The sequence below is a fragment of the Phalacrocorax carbo genome, chromosome 12, assembly GCF_963921805.1.
Source record: "Phalacrocorax carbo chromosome 12, bPhaCar2.1, whole genome shotgun sequence".
Lineage (NCBI taxonomy): Eukaryota > Metazoa > Chordata > Aves > Suliformes > Phalacrocoracidae > Phalacrocorax > Phalacrocorax carbo.
This window is the reverse complement of record NC_087524.1, coordinates 11,988,484-11,999,608: the sequence shown is the minus strand read 5'-3', so window position 1 is coordinate 11,999,608 and position 11,125 is coordinate 11,988,484. Positions and strand designations below refer to the sequence as shown.

Here is an 11,125-nt window from a genome sequence, read left to right as displayed (position 1 = left end):
TTTTTTACTATATATTACTGTAACACCAACTGATTTTGTTTTTACTGCTGCTTTGCTATTTAAGAAATATGCAGTTTATGGTAAAAACCTAAGTTTTCCAGAATAACACATCAAATTATTCAATACCCCTTTGCCAAGAGCCTAGACAGTAGGAAGATATTCACTTTTTGACTGGTGACTGTCACTTGGCTCAAATTATGCTGGTCTCATATCCATCTTATGCTGAGGGGATAAGATGGAAGAATGGTTACACTGGCCAGGGTATGGGGGGCGGGGGGGGGGGCGCGCAGGGAAGAGAAGGGGCTGCAATTTGTCTTGATACAGTCCTAGCATCTTTTTGAACTTCTCAGTATCTTCTGATACCTTTTTCCCCAGTTCAATAACTAGAACACCATGCGTTTGGGCAAGCACAGATTTGGGGTGTTTTGCTCCTGTCACTGGCAATGTGAAAAAGGGGGGGGAAAAGAGAATGGCTCTCTCATAGTTCTGACATATGCAGCTCTAATAGGAACAAATAATGTTTACTCCATTTCAGAATACTCTGAAGAAAAAAAATATAAACAAAAAACTTAATGTGCACAAGTTACAGCGATAAAACCAATCATTTTAATAGAAGCCATTAAAAAAAACCATGTGAGGCAATAAAAATGATAAAATTATACTTAAGAAGGAATAGCTAGCACTTTCTGAAAAGCTTTAAAACAGCAACAGACACTTTACAAAAGATTTGAGGGAAGAGAATAAAATTTCCGAACTACGGGTACTGTATAAAGGTAACATTAACAATTATCTTATAAAATACAGCAACAGAGACTCAAATGGATACTCAAGCTCCTTTGAAACTAAGCCTTCTGGGGTCTTGGTTAAAATGTATGTTCAAAAACTATTTTTAACAAGGACGAAATAGTTTATATTTTAAATTTACAGGTCCCTGGCATAAACATAGCACTATAAACATCTTCCAAACAAGCTCTAAGTACAATTTCATTTAACCATGCGTGGTGTCATCTTCCACGAAGTCTTTGGCCATTTCTGCTGTGATCACATCAATATGACTAACCTGGTGGAACAAAAAGCATACAGTTACTACAGTACCACCTGCAGAATAAGACAGACTTATTTCTGAAAGCTCCAGGACTCAGCAACAGGCCTATAATCAACTTCTGATCTCCCTCTAAAGAACATGACATGGGACATCTGCAGATATGTAAATACTTCCTCAGGAAGGAGATAATTTTTATGCAAGACTGTGATTTAAGTAGAAACCCATCACCGAAATAAGATTAATTCACATTCAACTAGACTTTCAAGTTGAGCCTCAAATGCACAACTTAATAAGGTTCTCGGTAAACACCATAACTAAAGTATATTATTTACCTTGTTTCTGAATTTCACACCATAGAACTTGTCAGCTGACTCAAGCAGTTCAGGCCTGAAAGTTGTTGTAATAAACTGAGCATGTTCAGCTAGTTCCATAATCATATCTAAAAAATGAACACAATTTTTTATTAATGCAATCTTTTCAAAGCAGGACAGGGTAATAGGAGACAGGCTAAGAGTTTGCTATTCATTATTCAAAATGAGGTTTTGGTCAATACATAACTTTCTTAAAAAACAAAACAGAAACTGCAAATCAAGAAAGCAAATCAGCTGCAAATCAAGAGTGAGTGCTTCAACAATGCAACGAGCTAAAAGTTTATTTTTAAAATCAAACTACACTTCAAAACAGGACTATTTCCACCACACTTACGTGTAGTAAGGAAACCCTTTAGACATAGTGGACATCAGAGCTTCTACCTGAAGCTTTCGTGAGTTTGGTTTTAGAAGGCACAAAAGTCACATTCTAACACACATGGAGATATAAAGAAAAATGTGCCTTTATGATTAAAAGCTTTTCTCTTAAACATCAGGGATAAGAAGACAGACTATCACCTTCAACCACAATGAAGAATAAAAGTAGACAGTTACCTGAAACAGCTTTTCTGTGCTGAGCATCCAAGGCTTGGTCGATTTCATCAAACAAGTAAAATGGAGCTGGATCACATTTCTGGATAGCAAATATCAGGGCTAGGGCCACTAAGGATTTCTGTCCACCTGAAAGTTGCTGCATTTCTCTCATTTCACCCTGCTTCCCTGTGAACGATACCTAAGAAAACAATGCAACAGCAAGACAATTTCAAAATACTAAACCATATCATCACTTACCATTACAGTAAATAAGACCAATTAAACATTGTCTTTTGAAAACGTAGTTGAAAGGCAATGAATATGCTGAGTATTGAAATAAAATATTCTCTTTACCCTTATGCCAACTCCAGTGAACTGGTCTACGGATGGAACGCTGCTCTGAGATCCCGATCCCCTTTCACTCTCAGTGCTGCCTTCACCTTCATCCTGGGACTGACTACCCTCCACATCTCCTTTCTTCATTACTAACGTGGCCTTGCCACCAGGAACTAACTTCTGGAATACTTCACTGAAATTTTTTGACACCTGAAAGAGAAAGTCAATACACCAGCTCATTTTTACATAATGAAGTAAATTGCAGATGACAACTCTTTTTGCATGATCAAAGTAAGTACCTGCTTCAAAGCAGATCCACATTCATTCATAAGCACAAGTAGAAGTGAGAAACATATGCTATGCAGAGCTTGGTTCAACACATCTAAGCCAACTGTTCTTGTGGTATAAGAATTTTCAAATTTTTCAATGGTAGAATTGGAATGTAGAACAACAGCAAAAGCAACTATTACTGATTTCAGAAAACTTCAGATGAGATCTCGGTTAGGAAAATGATTTTTTAAGAGAAGACTTCACATAATTCGTAGTTAAGATCCTTTGTTAACATTAGGAATTACTGTCACCAAATCTGAAGAATGAATTTGGTGCAGAGTTTATTACCAGACATTCCCCAGAAAGGGTTGTATGTAGTAGAGATTCACCAGAAAGGGTTTAAGAAGTTCAGATGTTTAAAAGCTAGAGTTGTAATACAACCAAGATGAGCACCTATTTAAAATGCTAGCCTGTTTCCTTTTCAGTATTTAAATGCCCCTCAAACCTCAAGTTACACGATACTGCCTTCTACCATTATAGATATAATAAATATCTGCTTCTTCCCATATAGCTGCTACATAATGGGACGATTTCAGCACCAGTGTCTTTTTAATTGTTGCCATTTTGTTACCTGTTTGAAAGTCAGCTGAATAGCCTCGTACTTCCTGAGCTCAAGGACATTCATCAGCTCCATGATGGATTTGTACCCCCTATCCAGTTCCTCTTGTCTTTTTATCAATTTTTCCTTCTGCTCTGAGAAATTCACAAATTGATCTAAAGCTTTTTTATTAACGTGACTGTATTTCTTCAGTTCTGTATTACACTGCTCCAGTTTCCGGAATAACTGTAAATAGAAAATATTAACATACCAAAGTGACTTGCAATTCTAGCCACATTTGACACTCCAGATGTACAGGACGCTAGTATTTCAGGTCATGAAACATGAAACCAAGCACACTTATTACCTGCTTTAAACTTAAAGTCTGATACTTTTCAAAAGCCTCCTGTGGAAGTGAACCCAACTCTCGGATTTTCTTCATGCATTCCTCCTTCTTCTTGAGGAGCATGCCTTGCCTGTTAGTCATTTTTTCAAGTTCTTTTGTATCATGATTAATGGCATCCATATGCTCTTTTTCCATGTTCTTCCAGCGTTCCATGCTCTTTTGAAGCTCTTTAATTCCTGCTTCTGTTTTGTCAATAGAATTATCCAGATCTGAGATATTGGAAGAGAGCACAAAACCCGAAGTGGTTAGTCTTACATGCTGGCATAAAATCAGCAATCATCCAGTCAAGTATTTATGAAACAAAGAGATAATCTAAAGAAAAGATCTGTTAGGGAGTAGGAAGTTAACTTTAAGACAAAAAGTTGAAAATACCTCTCTCCTTCCCTGTGAGGCTTTAAAAAAAACCTTAAACATACTACAATCATATTCTTGAAGTCTAGAAAGGAAGCAAAAAAAGTTTGAGCCATACAGATGCTATTTCCTCTTTGAGGGCAACTTAGGTTTAGACAGGTTAGACAAAATTCAAGCACAACTATACAAGATCATGCTTGTATGAAGGCACCTTCAAAAGTACTATGCCCTGAAGCCAGAAGTCTTATTGCCAACACATACTGACTGGTATTACAGTGTGTGCAATTGTGGACACTAATTTATGTACAACATGCACAAAATCCTGGTTCATTTATCTTTTGGACTAAGTTCCAAAAATCTGCTACATACTATGCAACTACTACAGCATATTTGAAATTAATGATTACTTATCATATTTGGTTTAGAAATAGACCATAATATGAAATGTGTGAACTTTAAAAACCCTGGATATTTTACTTTGAAAAAGTGATGCTACCAACCATCTGACCGTGCCAGTGTATCTTTCACTCGTTTGTTGATAGCCTCAAGTTCCGATGTTGTGGCAGTAAGAACCGTGCCACCTTCTGTTTCTCGTAGCTCATTCAGTTCCTATGGGACAAAGTTAATACCACCAAGCTTCAGCATGGAAGGGAACAAAAGTATAAGCCAGACAAACAAGTTACCTTCTGCTACTCTACATATAATTGTATTCAATATTTTAAAGTTTTAGAGAATAGTTAGATTTTTCAATCACATCTGCCATTATGATGGCCCTATTCATACACAGGCTGTGTATTTAGAGTAGGATATCTGTCAAAAATTCATATGCCTAAAATACTGTGCTGAAATTTAAGTAAAACCCTTAGCTTGGCTATAGGGAAGCAAAACCCACCACAGATAATACAGGGTAATAAATGAGCATTTTATCAAATGATTAATACATTAAAGCCCTGGAAATAAACCAAAAACAGACTGCAAAAGTACATTTAAGAAAATTCTTACTTGTTCCACTTGGTCCAAGCGTTTTCTCAGATTCTCATTCAGATATGTTTCAACTCTTGTGATTATGCCTTCTAGTTTAATTCTCTCATTCAAAAGCTGTCTGTTTTCCTAAAAAAAAAAAAAAAAAAAAAAGAGTATGTTAATTGCCGTAACTGACTTCTAAACAGCTATTTTTTCCCTTTTAAAAAAAAGACAAACACACTCTTCACACAACTTTGTACTAAACTACTACACAATTCTCTGGACTGTTGTTCTAATTTTAACAGGCAGAAAGAACCAAACAGTAAATATTTTTTCAGCTGTCTAGTGTAAAAGTCAACCATACAAATCAGTAAGTTTCTTAAACAGTGCTAGTATTTTAATCCAATTCTTAAGCCCAGAAGATCTTTAGAAAGTATCCTTAAGTAGCAGCATTTTTTTCAACAACATGGGTGTCAGGCAAAACCTCAGTTTTTATCTCATCTACTACATGCTTAAAGGAATATTTTTATTTTCCCCACGCTGTGCATCATTCCTTTCAGATTACATGCATTTGGTATTTTTCCTTGTAAAGTCCAAGAGCAGGGCCAAGGAAACTGATGATTCCAACAAACAGTCATCATCCTCACACAATATAGCTAGTAAAATTTGCCGAGCGTTTGAGAACAAGCAAATACACTTTGCAGATGAAAAAACACCAAACATGCCTGCCTACCTACTACTGATGAATATAGTGTAATTAAAATAGCATTTCATTGTAAGTGACTTTTCATACAAAGGGCCAAAAGTAAGTTTATTGGGAAGGAAGGTACCACATTTAATGGTAAGACATTTTCATTTCCTTACTTGCTGTAATTGTCGAATTTCATCATTAAGAGCATCCACACGTTTCTGGTCTTCAAGACTCAGCTGAGACAACAAATCAGTCCCCAGTTCTGCTTTTAGTGATTCCCTGGTTGACTCCATAGCATGTAAGCTTGCCTCCAAGCTCTGCAAACTGCGTTGCTATGGAATAGATTAGACAGAATCATTCCTCATTGATATGAATTTCACCTTTTTTTACATGAAAATATTTGTGACATATTTCTAGTGATCTCTTCATATTTCATACTATGATGTTAAGCAGAAAGGAAGGAAGGTTTATCAGTAATACTAATGAAACAATATAAAAACAGTAATAGCTTTCAATATGCTCATACTATACCTTAGGCATAAATGTCTTTTCAGACTGCTGCCTCTTCTCCTTCAGCATTTTCATCTCTGACAAAATACTGTCTCGAGAGGCTTTGAACTTTCTCTGCTGTGTCTCAATTTGCTGCATTTGGTTCATTAGCTGGTCAATCTCATTATTAATCCATACCGTGGGCTAAGGAAAACTGTTCTTGTTTTAAAAGGCATTTTATACCTAGTAGTACCTTCCAATTTTTATTCTGTTTGGCATATTCACCTGCTGTCCAAATAAAACAAACAAAAAACCCCACAAAACCAAAATATTCAGTTGTACAGAGGAAATCAAGAACCATCAACAAAAGCAACTTGAGCAACCTTATCAACACCAAGAGCAAATGAGGAAAGCATCATTCAGCTGTTAATTTTACAACATGGCACTCAGAACAGACATACATTTGAACTGGTAACGAAAACTCAGATCTTACAAAATACAGAAGAGCAGATGCCTACATTTAAATACAAATATTAGAACAGTACAAATATTCCATACTCAAGTGTGAGGCAAAAAGTGTCATTTGTTCATGCTAATTTTGATATAATGGCTTAAGTCACAGTGCAGGGCTTGCAGGGGATTCTGTTTTAATTTATATTTATTGCTAACATCACGTTACTCCTACTACAATGTACACTTTACATGACATCAACTTAAATATCCTAAGAATTATTTAGTTCCCCTAAGCAAAGGTTACAGTGAAACACTTCACTACATAATGTTCTGGGAAACCTGACAGCTACAGAACAGAAAGCTAGAAGGAATGGATATTTAACTTTCAAAACAGAGGTCTGTTTGTGGTATGTTCTAAAAGTTACTGTCAGACTGCAGTAACAGCTCTTATTGCAGTCACTGATCTACCACAGCTGAAGGATACACCACACAGAATTACTATCAGTTAGATGAGCACTCTACCTACGCCCCCTATAGATCCCTCCTCGGAAATAAACCCAGGCCTCAAAATTTTGACTTGAATGATAGCAAAAAAGTTCCAAAACAGTAGTCCCAGTTAAGTTATACTGAAACCAAAGGGTCCAACAGGTAACTGGGGCATTTAACTACAAGCAGCAGGAATTCAGGCTCCCATTCCTAGTTACAAAAAGCAGGCTACCTGTACAATGCACAATGGGATTAGTGTTAAAGTTAGTTTCTGCACAAACCCTTTTAAACCATATGCCTACACATTTGTAGTTTAAAAAAGATGTAAGGAAGGAGAAAACGCCACACTTAATTGCAGACACACAAATTGAGTCCTGCACATTTGCTTACTGGTAACAAGAAGGGTGAAAGACGTTCCTTATCAATGGTGCATGTAAAGCCAGTTGGCAGATTCAGTCTATTTAAGTCATGTTTAACAGACCATTTCGATATTCTTCCACTGACTTAACAAGACATAGGTACATACTTTTAAAGTTTTGCTAGTCAGCCGTGGGTCTAAGCACAGGCTTCAGTGTTCTGCTTATCTGCTGCCTCAAAAATGTCTCTAATGCAGGTCAAAAAACAGAGCAGTTCAGTTCAAAGGACAGAAGAAAATTGTATAAGCCTCCCCCACTCCGAATTCTAGATATTGGATCTCAAGAGGACACTGTAGTATTAAAGAGGTTAGAGAAAAAGGTGACAGTTACTTGACTTTTCATACAAAGACACTGAGAAGGCCAAGACTGTCACACAGCTCAGAGCTTTATCATATTATAAGGCTCTACATCTCCTCCCCACAGCATAAGTGGGCTATGTAACACACCAATTCAGGACACCAGTACTAAAAATATAGCATGAGTCAGAAGAGGCAGTGAAGATTAACAAGAATATCTGGTTATAGCTGTTATTACAACAAACTCCAAAAGGAATAGAAAGCCTCGAAGTTTGGGGTTTAACCCCGTTCTCCAGCTTTTAAGATCAAGATCAAATTTTAACGGGACAGATTACTAGAGCTCCTTTTCCCTGAAGCCTACAATGCCAGTCGCTCTCCAAAGCGAACTATTGGACAAGGTGTGCTTCAATTACTGTTTTTCAGTCAAGTTTCCCCAGTATGGAAATTTTACCAAAAAATTAACAGCAGTGGTATAGAAACTATTTCTTAGCTAGTTGAATTGATCTAAAAGCCATTTTAAAAGCAATTCAGGTACATGAACAATGGATATGTTTTAAAACCTGTTATTTTCACTGGCTGTACACCAACTTTCACATAGAGGGTTTGTTTGTTTGTTTTACCACTGATTTGTTACTAAAATCCCTATGGTAAGGTATAGAACCAGGTTGCACAAGTAACAGTCAAAACAAATGCTACAGCTAATATGTAACATTATACTAGTCTCCTGTTTTTCATCTATTACTGTAACAAAAGCTTTCTCATCACACTACCTTTCCCCAAGAACAAAAGGATATTTTCAATGTTTCTGCGTAAGTTTTCATTCAGCTTTGCTTCAAGTTCACCAAGTTCTTCTTCTGCCTTTCTAACATCTTTTTGCAATTCAAGCCGAGATTTCCTTGTGTCATAATAACCTCCAGTCAAAGCACCACGATGGCTGACCTGATCACCTAAAAGCGTAACAGAGCGAGACTATAAGCTGCATGCTATGTGCTCTCCACGACATTCAGAGCAGTTGCTACAATACAGTTTAGCAGATTAGGGCATTTCAACTAACCTACAGAACTGCTGCATCAGTATCAGGAATCATGTATGTGTGTTTACAGTAATTAGGGAAGTGTTTATTTCTGTATTCAATTTAAAGAGAATTTCCTTTCTCCAGACCACAGCTTGCTATGATCTTCTTTAAGTATTCGCAAACTTTTTTGTTTGTTTGTTCTTATTAACTTCTAAAACCATGCAGCTTGAAGGAAAAAAAACACTTCTAAGGGAAAAATGCAGATACCTAGCACTACCAGTTTACAAAAAAAATCTCAGATCTTCTGTAAGAGAGAAAACAAAAACAGAGGCTAAGTAATTATCAGCATCCCTGGCTTGTAGAGTACACTTACTGAAAAATCAATCATTTCTTCCTCAGACATCCTTAAGAGTTTTTTCAGAATTACTTTAAGAGACAAAAAGACAACAGTAAACCTGCAGGGAATCTGCTCTCCAAGAACAGGTAATTAACAAAATATATAGTTCAGAGAACATAACATGTAATGTGTCTGGTACACAAAAGAATTCACCTAGCACTTACCAGTACTTAAGGCTGTACATTCACACCCTGAACACTGGGTTTAAGTTCGTGGAAAACACCACAAATACACCAGGAAAATGAACACCTTTTAAATTGGATAAAACAAACTGGACGAATACAAACCTAACCTGCTTTACAAGTCTCAGGATGAAGATACATAGCTACAAACTTTTAGATCATAGAAAATTCAGTGGCTTGTGGAGAAATTTTGTATTTTTTAAGCACTGTACTTAACCAAGTGCAACCCTGTACATCAGTCAAATATACTATTATTTAAAATAATCTTATTTTGACAACACTAACAGACCATGTTTAATGAGCCTCACATTCCAGGGATCCCATTCTTACAATAACTTATAAAATTGGAGTATTTACCTTCCAGAGTAATACAATCCATAGTGAAAGCTCTGGCCAGCTGGGTGGACACTTCCATGCTACGACAAATTAGAGTCTTTCCAAAAACATGTTTGAAAGCTTTGTCAAATCTTGGGTTGTATCTCAGCTTACTGATCATAGGAATAGCATCCTGAAGTGACAGTGATTTTCATGAGAAGAACATTTTGAAAAAAATACAGCACGTATATTGCAATAGTTCACACACAGAATTTAAGAGAGCCCTGGAGAAAAGAGACTACCATCAAGAGTAAAAATAGAATAAACTCTAGCCTTGTAACAAGAATTTCTAAAGGTTTAACATATCTAAAATTCACTGACTATTAGAATGGGCTTCACAATCAATAAATTTCTAAAATAAAGACTTCTGGAGCTGTGTATATAATCATTTACATACAGGTTGTCAAACCCTGAACACCCTGAACTCAAAGCACAATACTGTGAATGACACTTTGGAAATAAACAGCTGTCAGTTGGTAGAAGGATGACACACTGACTGAACATTCCAAAGACAAACACATGAACACACTATGGAAATCAAGTGCAAGATTTTGCCATTTTAGCTCTTAACAGCTAGGCTTGAGCCTCAAGTCAACTAAGAGCCTACTAGGAATCTCATCCTAGTATTAAATTGCTACTGAAACAAGGTAGGTATCAAATTGGCAGTAAAATCTTTTTCCTCCAAAAAATTCTCTTCTGTAGAAAGCAGGACACAAACACAGTTTTACTAGTGAAATCCTCCCAAAAATAAGCACAGTACAAGTCTGACTGCTTCCCATTTATTTTTTCCTGCATTTATCTGAGGAATACAATATGGGTTACAATAAAATTCTACTTCTTTCTATTATCGCCTCTTTACTTGTAAGGTGAAGTTAAGCTTTTAGAGAGCAAATAGCTGGTAGGAAAGCAAGTATTTTCCTTTAACAGAGGTTTATGTTGAGAAGCATACGTTAGAAGTAGTATTTAATAGCAGACATTCAACAGCAGACAGTGGGCAATAAGCAATATATACAAACAACTCAAAGTACAAGGCTTTAGAGTTATGAAGTAGAGGAAGGTTCAAAAGCAACTCTAACTCACATTAGTCTCGGGATAAGCAGTATCTCTAACATCCAGCTTGTTCAGAGGGAGGAAAGTAACTTCTCCAGGAAGGTTCATTTTGTTAAATTCCATTAGGATCTTTGTACTGACCTCATCGGAGTCCACAATGTGATAGAACAACCTAATTAACAAGCCCAGCAAATAAGCAAAACTTTACTGTGCTAAAAGCACTAATATATTTGTATGAGAACAATAAGCATGCAAGTACCATTAAATAACACATCAATATAAAGCTGCATTGCATTTTCTCTTCAAGTCTGTGCCTTAGAATAAGCAAGCGGATACACTCCATCCACCTTCATTAAAATTGAATCAGTGAAGAATTTTAAATTCCACCCTCCAGTCACATGAGC

General features: G+C 36.4%; 1 protein-coding gene across 1 annotated transcript in view; it reads right to left on the bottom strand.

The window, feature by feature from the left end:
• Positions 1-583: 583 nt before the first annotated feature.
• The window catches only part of SMC3 (structural maintenance of chromosomes 3), a 35,626-nt gene continuing 25,084 nt past the window's right edge, over positions 584-11,125 (bottom strand). Inside the window, exons 17-29 of the mRNA XM_064464126.1 lie at positions 10,752-10,893; positions 9,654-9,804; positions 8,497-8,649; positions 6,094-6,245; positions 5,736-5,894; positions 4,911-5,018; positions 4,409-4,517; positions 3,519-3,766; positions 3,185-3,397; positions 2,302-2,493; positions 1,969-2,146; positions 1,378-1,484; positions 584-1,060 (exon numbers count right to left, since the gene is read on the bottom strand). Of these exons, the coding sequence (XP_064320196.1) occupies positions 989-1,060; positions 1,378-1,484; positions 1,969-2,146; positions 2,302-2,493; positions 3,185-3,397; positions 3,519-3,766; positions 4,409-4,517; positions 4,911-5,018; positions 5,736-5,894; positions 6,094-6,245; positions 8,497-8,649; positions 9,654-9,804; positions 10,752-10,893 (1,984 nt within the window). The 3' untranslated portion in view covers positions 584-988. The remainder of the gene's footprint in view (positions 1,061-1,377; positions 1,485-1,968; positions 2,147-2,301; positions 2,494-3,184; positions 3,398-3,518; positions 3,767-4,408; positions 4,518-4,910; positions 5,019-5,735; positions 5,895-6,093; positions 6,246-8,496; positions 8,650-9,653; positions 9,805-10,751; positions 10,894-11,125) is intronic.